This window comes from Piliocolobus tephrosceles, chromosome 4, assembly GCF_002776525.5.
Source record: "Piliocolobus tephrosceles isolate RC106 chromosome 4, ASM277652v3, whole genome shotgun sequence".
NCBI lineage: Eukaryota > Metazoa > Chordata > Mammalia > Primates > Cercopithecidae > Piliocolobus > Piliocolobus tephrosceles.
In genome coordinates this window covers 14317627-14334340 of record NC_045437.1, presented here as the reverse complement: position 1 = coordinate 14334340, position 16714 = coordinate 14317627, and the positions used below count along the sequence as shown (strand labels likewise).

The 16714-nt window shown below is 43.2% G+C and overlaps 1 protein-coding gene across 1 annotated transcript in view; it reads left to right on the top strand.

The window, feature by feature from the left end:
* The window catches only part of ANKH (ANKH inorganic pyrophosphate transport regulator), a 160750-nt gene that overhangs the window by 84515 nt on the left and 59521 nt on the right, over nt 1-16714 (top strand). The window contains exon 2 of the mRNA XM_023218266.2: nt 14979-15195. Coding sequence (XP_023074034.1) covers nt 14979-15195 — 217 coding nt within the window. The remainder of the gene's footprint in view (nt 1-14978; nt 15196-16714) is intronic.

The following is a 16714-nucleotide window of genomic DNA, read 5'->3' as shown; positions in this document are numbered from 1 at the left end:
CTAATTTTCAGAAACAAGGTCTGAGTCACAGTGAATCTGGATTTACAGAGTGAAGCACAGCATGGGCACTTACTACCTCCTGTATCATGTACGCATGAAATAGCAAATGATAAAAATGAATTCATTTTCCCATCTTTAGCAATTTTCAAAGCACTTTAACTTTATTCACATTATTCTCTAGCTTATTACATTATCACGTCACTTTTTAAGGTGAAAAACCTTAGGTAAAGCATGGATATCATCATAAAGACAAAATACATTCAGGACATATAATTCTTAAATTGCTGTTGCAACCAGTGATACTGTTGACTCTGCAAATTTTTGGGGTGCCATGATCATATCCTTTGTCCTTTCTTGTATTGTGTTCTAAACAGCTTAATTCAGTGAGATAATTTTACTTCACCTGGAATACCATGCATCAATAATTTAAACCAATAATAGCAGCGTGGGATGACGAGGTAATGACATTCCTACTTGCACACAGCAAAGCAAATGCTGAAGACAGCCTTGTCACAATTAAGTAAAATAGTGCTATTTTTATTTTGCTGAGATTCCTATCTCCGTGTGTGTGTGTGTGTGTGTGTGTGTGTGTGTGTGTGTGTGTGTATAGAATGGTGGTGACTCTCTTCTGTGCCGCGGTGTCTTCTCTTGTCCTGATAGTTGTAGGCGGTGTTACTGATTGCTAACAGATGACTCAGTGAGACTGGTCATGGGCTGAGCAGACTATTTTGTTTAATGACTGCTTCTAACTCTCTCTCACCTCCCGAAAACAACCAGATCAAGCACCCCAGACCCTTAGAACTCATTCACAAAACTTGATGTGTACCAGTTACATAAATACCAACAGTGAGTTCTAATGGATCCCTCATGCAGAAGTAAATGAACCCTGCAGCTGAGAAGTGAAGAAAACTTTGGACAAATTAAACATCCTTGTATAATACGCTCTGCCATATACAAAAGGAGCTGCTAAAGGTTCTTGTCCTTATCTTCAGTAGGCTGCTATAGGGGTTTTCTTGGCATCCTCACTGCTCTGGTGATGGTGAGCAGGTGCATGAGCTTCGCAAGATGACCTGTGTGGTGCTGGATTTACAGGTTTCAAACTCTTCACCAAGCTTCACAGTCATGATTGCACAATATAATTGACCTGATTTCTTTTATTCTCATTTTCTTGGCATGGCTCAGATATATTAAATACGTCTTTAGTCACACTCAGTTCAGCTTTTACATCTATGCCGTAATGCTTGTTGTATAGTACTGTTTAAAAAATAATCTTTACTTTAGGATCTTTGGAATTTTTTGTAAAGATAGTCTTTAGTCAAAAGTTCTCTTTGATCTGATAGCTAGTCCTCTCTGTTTAAAGTATTGCTAGTAGGCAGAATTCAGCACCAACTATAATCTCTAATTCAAAGTAAAGGGTTTCACTTTACTTTGGTTTTAGTATAATAGAATGAGGGTTAGGATCGCTAGTTGTGAAGCCAGGTTCTCTGGATTTTTCTCTGAGCTTTGTGTCTGCCTGGATGAGTGATTTCGCCTCTCCATACATCAGTTTCCTCCCCAGTAAACTGGGGAATAAAAATATCTCTTTCACCGTGTTGTCAGGGGAAGGTAAGATCTTAGAATAGAGTCTGCCACAGGGTGAGCACTCAGTCAGTGCTAGCTGCTGACATCATCATCATCATTATCATGGTCACTGGATTTCTTAAGGTCCAAATGCAAATGGGCCTTCACTCTTTTTTTACTTCGTATAAACACACTTACAAACGTCCGTGGAAGGCAGTAGACAATACAGCTTGAAGTTGCACTTGAGTCAGAAGAAGGAATGGAGATTCTGAGCTGCTCAGGATCCATAACCACAGTTAAGGCACTGGGGTCATCAAGAAAAAAGTCTACCACCAAGCAGGGAGACAGTAGGTAGAGAGAGTTGGTTAAAAGACTCCCAGTATCCCAGACGTAAACCTGTATTCCAGATTGTTGTTTATGGAGTTGGTGCTGGTGTTTCAAAATTTGGGCAGAATCTTGAGATACTAACTAAGCAATACCATTTGAGAACCATCCCTCTTTGTAAGTATAAAAAATCAGGAAATGTGAGCATTTCACTAACAGGAAAGCTGCGAGATTGAGGTGGGGAATAAGCATTCTTAAATGGCACAGGAAGCTTTGGGGTTTAAATACACTACAACTTTCATGGTAGCAATCCTTTCTTGTCAGGCCTTCTACCATCTTGAATTGAAGTTAAATGTAGCTGGGTGAATAAGCTTCATGTTTCATGAGAGATCAGGAGGATTCAAAGAGGGTCTTAGGACACCAAGTCTACCCTTTCATGATGGAGCATATTTTCATATTAAGAGGTCATAGAGGAAAACGCTTTTTGTTTTCTCCTGATGTGTTGAAGACACCAACAGGAGAAAGGTGAGTTAGCCAAACGTCGTCATACCCTGCCTAGTTGTTTGTCTCTGTTCTTTATAGAAGCTCCTTTCCAGGTGTGGGAGGTGACTGAAAACACCAGTGTTGTGTCTTGGACTTGCCCAATGTTGTCTTGGGGTTTTCAGGAAGCACTAAATATGGACAGCACCACACAGAGCAGTCACTTTGACTCCTAGAGGGACCAGGTTCCGTTTGACTGCTGCTCCCTCTGAACCACAACCTCATGTGTGGGCGTGAAGTTCTTGGCTGAAGCTCTAGCTAAACAGAGTGAGGGAGTCTCATTTAGAGCTGTATAGATCCCTGGGAAAATAAAGCATGGCTGGAAAACTACCGGGAAGACAAATGATCCAATTTAACCCAAGCCACTTTTCAAAACTCAGACCAGAAGAACAATAACAGTGGAAAATTACAGGAACCCAGGCTCCTTGAGAGGACCGAAATCCAAAATTGCTGATTCTCCTCATCTTTGGAGGAAGCTCTTCCCACAGGTAACTGTGCCTGCACGTGTACTTCCGGCTTTTCCACGGGTCCACACATGTACATTTGCTGAGGACTTAGGGTATAAGGCAGATTTTAAAACTAGATTTCATCTACTACAACGGTCCGTTTCCTTGATGTCATCATAAGTATAATGAGATCGTTGAAGCTGTAGACGGAGGAGTTGTCCTTTGTCAAAAGGATTAGATGGCAGCCCAGGCTAGTTCCGAACGAGATAAAATAATTACCTGGCTCTTAGGTATCATTGTTTTTTCTAGTCCAGGATGAGGCAAGTGAAGGAAGTATTCATCTTACTGAAAGTTAAAAATGCAACTTTCAACATTTCACATAATCATCTCTTGCTATTTTAGGGAACAGTATCAGCTTCCAAGTGGACACCCTTTTTTTGTGGAAGAATTTGAAAAGATGTTTCCATATGAGAAACATGATTTTGTTTTGTTTTGTTTTGTTTTGAGACAGAGTCTAACTCTGTTGGCTAGGCTAGAGTATAGTGGTGCAATCTCTGCCCACTGCAACCTCTGCCTCCTGGGTTCAAGCAATTCTCCTGCCTCAGCCTCATGAGTACCTGGGATTACAGGCATGTGCCACCACGCCCAGCTAATTTTTGTATTTTTAGTAGAGACAAGGTTTTGCCACATTGGCCAGGCTGGTCTTGAACTCTGACCTCAGGTGATCCACGCAGCTCGGCCTCCCAAAGTGCTAGGATTACAGACGTGAGCCACTGTGTCTGGCCCATGATTTTATTTTCTAACCATGTGGTCATGAATGTGTATAACAAGGTCAGGACGCAGCAGCCCTTGGCAGGACCTGACTTGCATGGCCACCTGTTCTGAACGCCCTGTCGCCCGTCCAGGCACCCATCATTCACAGTGAAAGGTGGTTCTCTGTCAGCAGCACACTCAGCTTCTCCAGGGTCTGGTCAGAAAAAAAAAAAAAAAGCTGTTATCCTTTGAATGTGAACTTCTGATTTCCTCCTCATGGCGATAACTTCTGTTACAAGATTTGACTCCATAATGGAACAGCTTGTCCTCTATCCCAATTGACATCCAAAAAAGAGTTGAAAAAAGTATTTACTTTCGCTTTACACCAAGGCGGCTAATTATGCGGCCCATTGCTGCATTCTGTTCATGTCCATGTGTCTGCAGTTAAGCAACCTGGGTGCTCAGTGTGGCTTGGTGGAAATGGTCATGGAAGACCTACCCATCTGTTGAGAAATGATCAGAACTACATGAATAGGTACAGTGACATTGTCAGCACTTTGCATATTTTAAGTTCATAGATTCTACCCAAAAAAAGTATGGGTTTTCCATCCAGAAGTCTAAACCTACACTTAGAAGACTTTATTTACGAATGGCCAGACGTAAGTTTTGTATCACAGTTAATACACATTCATTTGTACATGTATTGGGTTTCAAGCATTGTGCTAAGTAAATGCAGAAAAACTGGTGACAAATAAGCCAAGTCCCTATGGATGGTCGGGTGAGCAGGTAACCGCTGTACACCCTGATGAGGGCAATAATAGGGTCTCGGATCTGCACAGGGGGCTGCAGAGCACAGAGGAGGGAAGCCAAGAAAGAGGGGGGGGGAACTAGAGGATGTTGGGAGTCAAGAGAGGGTTTCTTAATAGGATGGAAGAGACTTTTGCCTGTGTAAACATTGATGGGAAGGCCAGTCAGGTAGCAAAGATCAGACAAAAAAAAGAGGAAGATGGTGGATTTGAACAAGGCTCCTGAAACGGTCAGAGGAACGTAAAGGTAGAGCCCCAGATGGGTGGCCCCACTCTCACCCTGTCAGGCCCACCTTTCCTTTGTGACAGGAGGGAGGAGGTGAGGAAGAGTTTAGGTCAGATGTGTTTCGTTGAGTTTTGTCGTTTCAGAGAGAGAAGCAATAAAAAATTTAGTTTCTACCTGATGGGTTCCACATTCCAGATGAATAAGAAGTGAGGTTATCTGCTGAGTAAGAAGGAGTGCATCTCAAAGTCTTCCCAGCTTAAGACTACTGAGAGCCGGGAATGGGAAAGACTAGACAGGTAACTGGGCAGCTGACAGCATGTGGGGGGCGTTGGAAACCATGAGTGTGCAGTGGCAGCAGACTGTGTGTCTGTGTATTCATTTCCAGCAACTCTCAAAGCCCAAGTAGAATTCTACAAATACAGTTAAGGGTGGAATAGATCAGTCAGGTGAATCCAAGGGTAGAGATTTGCAGGCAGTGAGTCGTGGGTTTTGGCAAGGGTGGGGTTAAGCGATGACCCTGAAGTGCAGGCTGCAGTAGTAAGGAAGGGAAGACAGGAGGAGCAATGAGAGGGAAAGTGGGGAGTCGAGAGAGTGCCAAGCTTAATGAAGTTTAGAATCGAGGGAGTGGGAGAAACAGAGCTGAAAGGGCAGAAATTGCAGCCGGAGATTTTAACTGAAATTTGAGAAGTGGAGCAACTCTGGATGATGAAGGCAAAGATGTGGCCACGAGAGTGGGCGCTTGGAGCAGAGTAGAGAAGGACACTGGTATGCATGAGGTCAAAGAACTCAGAGGGCATTGGGTGGGTTGACCAGATGGATATTGAATTGCCTTCCCTGCAGAGTTGAGATGCAGAGGAGACTCTGAGCCAAGTGGCAGGGTCCCCAGTGAAAATCTAAGGGACTAGAAGGGATTGACTTCTCCATTTGGAACTCTAAGATGAGAGCGGAATATGGCTAGGGGTATGAATCTCAAAAAAGCAGGGAGTTTACAGGAGAGCAGAGATGCATCGGCTGGAATGGTGTGGACAGCAAGAATGCACACCTACCTCCAGGACTGCGAGGATCTGGAGGACCCCAGGCCAGGTGCTGCAGGTGCCCTCACCCTCCTGTTGCCCAGCTCTGGGGTTGCCAGGAATTTCGGCTGCTGGCTGGACAGCAGCAGTCAAAGGCCCACGTAGTGCCATCTCAGGTGGAGGTGACGCAAGTGGCAGAGGCAGGGAGGCGCTGCTCATTGGAGCAGGACTGCACGGCTTTTGCCCAGGGCCTTATAACCACGATGGAACCTGCAGGAAGCATGGAAAGGAACATTCTCCTCCAAAGGCCCAGAGGAATCAGAATAGGTGACCACTATTACTGTGGCCGGGGTGGGCTCATGGGCCCAACTTATGTACTGAACCCCAAAAGATAATCCGTCTACACATCAGCGCTTCACAGGTTTCCCAGACAGGAGATGAGCTGAGCAGTTTGTACACCAGACCCCTCAGGGAGGATGGGTTGCCACCTGGACCCATGCCCCAGGGGCACAGCACTCCTTCCCGCTTGCAAGGAATGCTTGTTGCTAGCATGAGCATAAAATGACTGGCAGGATCGGGGGTGAAGTGGGCCTCCTGTCCTGAGGAATCTCAGACTGCCGTATAAAGATATTTCCGGTCTCTAGGTCTGAAGTTTACAATGTTGGCATCTCTTTTAGGATTTGATGATCTAGACAGCTCATACCAGGGAGATCAGTTCATGTCTGTGGGATTTGGTAAACATTTCCGTGGAGGTTATATTTTTTACTTTTTAATATCCTGTGGTTTTGTTAACTTACCGTGGGAAAAAAAAATCAGGCAACAGAACACAGTGAACCTGGTAGATACTGGGAGATACAAAGCCCTGCATGACCCACTCAGTGCTTTCTGGACCCAGATATGTTTGGGGTTTTTGTTTGTTTGTTTGTTTGTTTTTGTTTTTGAGATGGAGTTTTGCTCTTGCTGCCCAGGCTAGAGTGCAATGGCGCAATCTCAGCTCACTGCAGCCTCCTCCTCCCGAGTTCAAGCAATTTTCCTGCCTCAGCCTCCAGAGTAGCTGGGATTACAGGCTCCCGCCACCATGCCCGGCTAACGTTTTTTGTACTTTTAGTAGAGACAGGGTTTTGCCATGTTTGGCAGGCTGGTCCCAAACTCCTGACTTCAGGTGATCCACCTGCCTCAGCCTCCCAGAGTGCTGGGATTATAGGCGTGAGCCACTGCCCCGACCCCAGATATGTTTTTAAGTCAGCCATTCCATGTTGCTAAGTACCCATTGTGTAAAGAAGACTGATCTGAAATGCCTTGTGCCGTGCACCTGGGGCCAGACCCAGGCTGTGATTAAAGGGCAGCTTCATATTTACAATTGTTGGAGTGCTGTTAAATCTGGCTCTAATCTAAAGTAAAGTGTCTTTACTTTGGAAGCCCCATGAATGTTTAGAGACTCGCCTTTAAACAGTGAACCTCTGCCCTGGTGAATGTCTTGGCCATCTGCCTCAAGGCCTAATACATGCTGGAGACATCCTAGACAGTTTTTTAGCTGAATTTCATGACCATAATAGCTATTCCCCTTTACCAGACACAGCAGCTTCTTCGTAGTGTTGGCTAGAGATGCAGCAGTATTTGGGACTGACGTTAACCGAAGAACGCTTCCTGTCTAACTGACTGAACTACAGCACACTCACAACACCGCCATGACCTAGAAGGCTCCCCACGTCCTTCGTATGTTTAGATTTACTCCTAGTGTGCTGGGGGGCTGAAGCGTGGACTCTTTTTTCCTATCTCAGTTCTTTCTACCTGATCTTGTTCAGTCCCCTGGCTTTAAATTCTCTCTGTAGGCCGATGACCTCCAAATATATATCCACAGCCCAGACAGACCCCCCGGACTCCAGACTCACAGAGCTGAGTCTCTCACACAGCTTCTCTCTTTAGAATCCTAATGGGCATCTCAAATCCATTACGAGGCTGCCAGTGGAGCTCTTGCTTTTTCTTCTCAAACCTTCCCTCTCTCATTTCCTCAACCCAGAGAATTGCTGCAGCGCTTGATGAGTGACTCAAGCCAGAAAGCTCCGCAGTCATCATCAGGTTCTGCCTCTTTCTCATGCCCGGGAGGATGCGGGGGGCGGCCCCCTGCCCACACTCGGCTCCCTGGGAAGAAACGTGGGACGCGTGAGCCAGGCATCAGGACCCAAGCCAAGTGTAGTCCCTGTCACACCCATTTGCTTTCCCTCCCACGAGCTCTCCAGTCAGGCCACTGTCCCTGTCCACTACTCGCCCTCGCCCAAGCCGCACCTTGTGTGGCCTGGGTTACCGTGGGGCCCTTGGCCTCTGTGTCTCGCATCCCTCTCCAACCCGCTTCTATCACCAAGGCCAGTGGCAGCCCCTGTCCCGCCTCTGCCCAGACCTTTAATGGCTTCCCACTGCTCTTCCAGTAACATACATGTTCTTCACCGCCACCTAGAATGATCTCACCATTGCCAGCTTTTCCAGATCCACCTTCTACCCCTCTCTATTTCTCTTACTGGCCTCCCTTCTGTTCCTTAAACATACTAAGCCCTCCTGCAGGCCTGAACCTGCCTCCACCTCTTTATGCACCTGGCTCACTCTTGGTCTTTGGGTCCCAGCTCAAACATCACCTCTTTAGAGGGGTTGCCTTGTCTACCTAAATGAGCTCCTGCAAAAAATGTCCAGCCATTGGCATAGAGCAGGCCCCCTTATCCATGGGTTCACATCTGCAGGTTCAGCTACCTGCAGTCAACCACAGTCTGAAAATTGTGCAGTATTTTGAGAGAGAGACCACATTGACATAACTTTTATTACAGTATATTGTTATAATTGTCCTATTTTATTATTGTTGTTGTTACTGTTACTGTGCCTAATTTATAAATCAGACTTTGTCATGCTTTGGGAGGCAGAGGCAGAGGCAGAAGGATCACTTGAGCCCAGGAGTTCAGCCGAAACCAGCCTGGGCCACACAGCAAGACCCCAACTCTATAAAAAAATTAAATAAAAATAAAAAATTAGCCGAGTGTGATGGTGTACACCTGTAGTGCCAGCTGCTCGGGAGACTGAGGCAGGAGGATCACTTGAGCTCAGGAGGTTGAGGCTGCAGGGTGAGCTGTGATTTTGCCACAGTACTACAGCTTGGGTGACAGAGAAAGGCCCCATCTCAAAAAAAAAAAAAAAAAGACTTTATCACAGGTGTGTGTATGTGTAGGAAAAAACATAGTATATATAGAGTTGGGTACCATCCAAGGTTTCAGGCATCCATTGGGGGTCTTAAAACATACTTTCTGTGAATAAGGGGCACCTATGTATTTTTTTTTTGTCTTCAGTACATATCACAGTAAATGTTTATTCTATTTGTGTACATTTTATTTCATTCTTCCAAATATTTATTGATCATCTATCTTGCGATGCCCCCTGCCCCCAGGTTGTAGGTCTGCAGATGTAGCAGTGAGACGAAGGTCTCTGCTTCCTGGAGCTTACATTCAGGTAGGGCAGTCAGGCAAGAAAATAAATAACAAAGTTGTGATACAGCGTTAGGAAGTGAACATGTGATGATGAAAAACAGGGTGAGCAAACAGAGGCAGATAAAGCAAACAGTAGGTAACTGAAGGATATATAATAACTTAATGATTAGCCAGGCATTGTGGCGGGCTTCTGTAATCCTAGTTACTCGGGAGGCTGAGGCAGGAGATTTGCTTGAGCCTGGGAGGTGGAGATTGCAGTGAGCCAAGATCGCACCACTGTACTCCAAGCCTGGGCGACAGAGCACAACTCTGTCTCAAGGAGAAAAAACAAAACAAAACAAAAACCCTTAATGAATGGGAAGAAATCACCACAAATAAATGGGCCACAGGTGCTTTATTCAATAAGTGCTTTTGAAGTAATAAACTAGTTGGAGGCAATTAGTTTTAATCCATAACTCACTTCATAAGTTTCAGGAAGATTAAAAAGTGTGCAAATGAAGCTGTAAATTAGAACAAAATTATCCTATCTATGGCGGAGTAAGAATGGCAAATCCAAAAGCATAGGAAAAAACTCCATAAAATGATTGACAGACTGCATGATAACAATGTTTCTGGTATCAAAAGAAAACATGGAACTAAGCAGTGAACACACTGGGGGAAACATTTGCTCCAGATGGGGATAGCAAAGTGCTAGTAATATGAATGTAGCTCATGTCCTCAATTCTGCAGCTTTTTTCATGCTTTTGAATGTTTCTTAAAAGCAGGATGATTTTCAAATAATGTGTATATTTGATACGTTCATTAAAAACATGAAATCAATGGCATCTCTTACAAGCAATAATATCTTGCAATTAAAATGTGATTTTAAGAAGTGTTTCTTTAAAAATTAGTTCATACAATTAGTGTGTACACTTAAGTTCTCCGTAGAAAATAGCCAATTCATTCGTTCATTCAACTAATAATGGAGTGTTTACAATGTCGCCTTGGCAACAAGGTGGTAGGTGAACAGCAGTAAACAAAAGCGGCAAAAATCCTTGCTTTCAAGCGCCTGTCAGCCAGCCACTGCTTCGTGCCCTGCGCACTACCTACCTTGCTTCTCAAATCAGTTGGGTTATTTTAGGGAGAATAAGTACTTTAGCCAAGGCCACTCAGCGGTTAAGTGATAGAAGCAGATTCCAACTCAAGCCTGCATGGCTTTAAACCCTGTGCTCTTTCCTCAAATTACCGTAATTGTCGGGCTAAATGAAACTTACTCACTTCGTCTCACTGACAGAGCTATCATTACCTGGGCCCTCTCTCTTCCCACCTGCCTCAGCACTGGCTTGAGGACTCAAGTTTGGAAACTGTTGGTGGAAATAGAAAGCATTTCAGTGGATGCCTCAGCCCAGGCTGGTGTGTTTTTAGCAAAGAAAATAAAATAACGAATGCTTTGCCAAGAAGACACATAAAATGTCTAGTCCTCCATTATTTAGGTGCCCTATGAGATGCTTTTAAAATTTTGCTAAATAATAAATATCATCCAAGATTTAACACATTCGAGCAATAAAAACAAGTAAACAATTCACAATCCTAGATTTTTGGGAAGGATGGGAAAGAAAACAAACCATACACTATTCTTGACGTCTGACAAATAGGTGATTAGAAGCTGTCCTAAATGGAGTTCTCTAGAAGCAAAACCTGTGTGTATGGGAGGAAGCAGTGTAGGCGGTGGGGAAAAGTGAAGCAACGATGTGGTCCCCACTGGAGACTGGCTTCACGCTGATCCCAGGGAGATCTCTGGAGCGTGAATATTGCACCACAGTGGTCCTACTTGGAGGCAGGACACTGATCTTATCACCCAAGTGTATAAGATCAGCCAGTGGCTGTGTGCTGATTGGATCTATGGTGGACACGTCAGATGAGTTTCACTAAGGCAAAGTGGCTAGGAGTACTTCTCCCTGGCAAGAAGACAGCTGTGAGCCATTAGTGGCCTGCTCCCAGCATCTGGGGATGGGTCCCCTGCCAGGTAAAGGATAGGGGATCTGGGTGAGACACCAACAGTGTCCCCTGCAGAAGGCCAAAGGGAGTTAATTTGGTAGATTGTCAAGTGCTAAGTTTTGCACATAGACAGGAGGAGCCCGTAGACTAGAGATGTTTGTTGAACACAGGCACTTGATATAAAGGAGGTTTTTGGTTTTTATTTTGTTTTAGGGTGTTAATGTATTCCATCAGGGAAAATTTGTTTCTAAGAAAGGCATCACGGCAGGTGTGCTCTAAAGAGGCTAAGAAGGTTCTTATGGAAGTTTTCATCGTTATTAGTGGAAAAAAGGAAAACAATTAGAGATAAAATTGGAAACAATTATCAGAAGCTAGCTTATATAATACCAACTGAGTCAGAAAAATGATAAGGAGTTCCTACGGCTAGCATACGTTTTTATTCTAGATTTTTTTTTTAATTGTATTTTCACATTGGTATTTTCCTGTAAGTGCATTTTTTCCTAACAGTGCTTTGCAGAGAATGTCAACCCTTAAGTTTTCATTCTACCAGTCAGCTGTGTCTCCTGGTAAAGGAATGAAACAAAAGCACAGAATGTGAAGCCCTCGAGTTTTGCCGAGTAGCTCTGCCAGCGCTTCTGCCAAAGTCTGCTGACACTGGATTACATGTAGGGCCCACAAACTACATCACCCCTTGAAACTAAGGAATAACTTGAAGAGTAACATGAAATACCTCCTTTCATAGATTCTGAGGCACACTCCTTCCACCTCCATATTTTAGCAACTCGGAAATCTGGATACATTTTATAATCAATGACATCCGATTACAATTGGGAATATTTTGTCTTTTTTCTTTTTTTGGAGTGCAGTGACATGATCTCAGCTCATCGCAACCTCCACCTCCCAGATTCAACTGATTGTTCTGCCTCAGCCTCCAGAGTAGCTGGCATTACAGGCTCGCGCCACCATGCCCAGCTAATTTTTGTATTTTTAGTAGAGACGGGGTTTCACCATGTTGGCCAGGCTTGTCTTGAACTCCTGACCTCAAGGGATCTGCCCACCTTGGCCTCTAGAACTGCTGGGATTACAGACGTGAGTCACCGCGCCCGGCTGGAACATTTTTTCTTTCTTTTTGGCATGTAACTAATAATGTACCTTACTGTTGTGTCAGACCCATATTGACTTCAGTAGGGATGACACCATGTTCAAGAGGCCAAAGAAGAGACCCGGAGCCAGTGATTGAGACCTAAACCCTGTTTACCAAGGGGACTTACATACAGGGAAGTCCAGTGGTGGCAGGCCCGACAGGAGAGCTGCTACCATTTGTAAAAAGCATGCAGTTTACGTAGATCAGGTCCATCAGCATTCTCAGGGTATGTTTAAGTTATTATTCTTATCAGGTGCATCTACCATGCAGGGTCATTCTCAGGGTATGCTGAAGTTATTGCTATCAGATGTATCTGCCATACGCTTACAGTCTATAGTATCAGATTCAGAAACACAATGGTGGATTGAATTTACTTTGTTTTGTTGTAATGTAGTATGATTCTCATATATGTTTGAAGATTAGTTCTTGAATCTTTTGTTGTATTCAGTCTTTCCTCTTTCAAGCACCCATTGGCTCCTTTGGTATTGTTAAGATTAGCTTTACCCAGTATAGCAAGGTAGCTCTCAGACTATGGCTATAACCATATATTTGTAGGGAAAATTATCAACAGCTGTCTTGATTAATAGAACTAGGGGCCGGGCGCCGTGGCTCAAGCCTGTAATCCCAGCACTTTGGGAGGCCGAGACGGGCGGATCACGAGGTCAGGAGATCAAGACCATCCTGGCTAACACGGTGAAACCCCACCTCTACTAAAAAATACAAAAAACTAGCCAGGCGAGGTGGCGGGCGCCTGTAGTCCCAGCTACTCGGGAGGCTGAGGCAGGAGAATGGCGTAAACCCGGGAGGCGGAGCTTGCAGTGAGCTGAGATCCGGCCACTGCACTCCAGCCTGGGCCACAGAGCGAGACTCTGTCTAAAAAAAAAAAAAAAAAAATAGGAAATAGATGGGAAAAGTGAATTTCTTTCTTCTTCTTTCAGTTTACATAGCAGAGACTGAGAATGAATTCTGTGAATGTGATCGTGTCTCTATTGGATGAGTGACAAATGGCAGGCCAAGACTTTAGCATAACCTTTTTCTTAAAAATATATTGTGAATATGTGTCATTCTGCATTTGTCAGAATCCACAGAATGTACAATATACCAAGAGTGAGCCCCAATGTAAACTACATTACAGTAGTCACCCCTATCCACAGTTTTACTATCCATGGTTACAATTACCCATGGTTGACCAAGGTTCAGAAATATTAAATGGAAAGTTCCAGAAATAAACAATTCATAAGTTTTAAATTGCATGCCATTCCGAGTAGTGTAATGAAATCTCTTACCATCTTGCTTCATCTCTTCCTCATCACAAGGAGTACAGTAAGATATTTTGAGAGAAAGACCAGATTCCTATAACTTTTATTATAGTATATGGTTATAATCTGATTATTGTTGTTAATCTATGACTATGCCTAATTTATAAATTAAATTTTCTCATAGGTATGTATATATAGGAAAAAACTTGAGTACTTTCCATAGTTTCAGGCATTCACTGGGGGTCTTAGAGTGTATCCCCTAAGGATAAGAGGGGACTACTGTCTGGTCTTTGAGTAATAATGATGTATCAGCATAGATTCATTGATTGTAAGACATGTACCACTCTAGTGTGGGATGTCGATAGCAGGGGAGGCTCCGTGTTTGTGGGGGGCAAAGGTATATGGGAACGCTCTGTACTTTCTGCTCAATTTTACTATGAACCTAAAACTGCCTTAAAAACAGTCTATTTTTTACAAATATATAACTATACAGAAAGCCCACTCTTCTGCTCAGTTGCCCGTTCCTCATGACAGAGGCAGTGTTCTAGAGGCATTTTAGTCAGAAAGCTGTCTCCACCTGGACATCCATTCCCACTGGTCTGCCGTTACTGATTTGTCTCCGGGGTGGGAAAGTTAGTTTGGAAGTACCATCCCAACAAAGCCTGCAGTGCCTACGAGGGTCTGTCTTGGAGGATGTCTAAAGTAGGGTATTTTACGACCGCATCTTCCTGTATAACCATTATCCAAAAACATTTGTTTTTTAGTCTAAAGGTGTTCTTTTCATATGTGTCTGCATAGAGCTCAGGAATGTATTTCAGGTCAAAATGCAGGAATCAGGTAAACAACATGCATTCATGAAGAATATAATAAATTCCTTCAGTACTTTTTTCACAGCATAGAACTCTGCTGTGAAGAATACATGACGTATACCAAGTATTTAAGGTTACATGTGCACACATGCCAAGTATTTAAGATTACATGTGCACACATGCCAAGTATTTAAGGTTACATGTGCACACATGAACACACACACACCACTTCTTTAAAGAAAAAACCCCCATCCCCTTGATATAAACCGTTAGACTCATTTCCAGAGTGTCTGTTGACATTATGTCAATTCAGCCTGCAAGCAAAATTTAACATTTTAGTTTTTTAAAAAAAATCAACTTTTAACCAAAACTTCTTAGAATTGTTTTTCAATATTAGCATAAAATATTTGTTGGTGTTTTGCTATTATTTTAACTGCAGTGGACAAGTGTCTCCTTCACAAAAAGAAACTCAAACTGAAGCTGATGTAGATGAAAATGAAAACCAATCACCTTCATCCAATTACATGAGATGTACCCTATAAGTTCTTCGTGTTTCTATAGAAACGTGATCTGCTAAGTTTCATCTTAGAGGTATGATTCCCCAGAGAAGAGACGACATTTCTAATACTTACGGGTTTTTTCCCCCCTTCCCAGGCCTTGAACCGGGGCATTGCTGCTGTCAAGGAGGATGCAGTTGAGATGCTGGCCAGCTACGGGCTGGCGTACTCCCTCATGAAGTTCTTCACGGGTCCTATGAGTGACTTCAAAAACGTGGGCCTGGTGTTTGTGAACAGCAAGCGAGACAGGACCAAAGCCGTCCTGTGTATGGTGGTGGCTGGGGCCATCGCTGCCGTCTTTCACACACTGATAGGTGAGGCCGCCGACCGCCACTGACGAATCTAGCTTTGGCAATTTCTTATTCCTTTTCGTTGATTTAAATATATTTATTGAGATAAGTGGTTTCTTCACTAATTATCACATTTCTTATGAAATTTTCAGGGAATAGAAGGAAGGTGCTGGTGCTCCTAGCTGAAGACAATGTGTTTTTTCTGGGGAGCTGTAGTTTTTGTGTCTCTGATTCCCAAAGTAAAAGGGAGTGATTTCGTTAGTGGGCGATTACACCTAGGAATAACATTTGGTAAGGCCAATAAAATAGCAGGCGCTTTAATTAGAGATATGTATGCATCACTGTACTGGGTCATTGAATCTTAAGAATAAAAATAGAATGACTGTTATTTAGAGTTAATGCTTATTAGCAGTGAGAACAAATGACAGATTGTTCTATTTATTAAATTGATTTGTTCTAGGATCTTGTTCCATTTTATTCAAAGACAAGACTAAATACTTTCGTCATAGCATTCTTTCCATGAAAAAACAGGAAAGCTGTGTCATATATACAGTGACTGGCCTCCAGTTTAACCAAGACCCTGGAAAAGCAGCTCTCCTTCAGGGCTGGACTTCTGCTGCTGCTGCTTTCTTGGTGGGAATAAAGCCTTAAGGGCATAATATCTGAATGTCGTGGCTTTAAAGCAGCTTTGCTTACCTGGCATCAAAATTGAGTGGTACCTCTATTGAAACCAGTTACATAAAACACTGTGAATGACACCTCATAAACCCATTGTGTACCTTAAAATTGTTGCTGATTGTATAAAATGCATGGCTGTCAGTGGTGAATAAAGGAACCAAAAGATTAACCCAGACCATTTGCAATGTGTTTGCATGGCGGCTAAAGCTTACTCACATAACTGCAAATCTGAATGTAAATAAGGAAAGACCTTTGTGGTTTTCCTTTTTAATGTGGCATAAAATTTTGTGCTAAGAACAGTGTGGAAGAGAGTGTGTCTGCTGATGGGCCAGACATTCAGCCAAAGCGTTGATATTGATCCTTTAATTTGTGCTCAGAGCTTCAGGGCATGGAGTAAAGAGGAGCTGCCTCTGATTTCCTCAGTTTATGCCCTGAATGCTGACCGTGGACTGAGTGTTTGCACAGGTACCTGTATTTGAAGTACATTTCTGCTACATTTGATGTGAGCCATTTTCAAAGAGTACATGTACAGTATTTGAAAAAAAAAAAAAAAGCCATATATTTTGTAAAATAAGGGGCTTCCTTAAATGAGCAAATGCGTTCCCTTTGCTGCTAGCTCTTTTTTTTACTTGGACTTATAAATAATCCAACATTCCCTATTTAGCCATAGTTGAATGAGACTTTGGGACTAAACAGCTAGTTATCAGTTGTCAGTAATTCTGGAAGAGAAAAGCTAAGCATCCCATGTTATTGCAGTTGTCGGGAAGAAAAGGTGGTCATTGAAATAAAAATCAGTGTCATTTTAGTTTTTCAATTTTAAAATATAAATACAAAATTTTAAATTTAAACCAAAATGGTTTTCTAT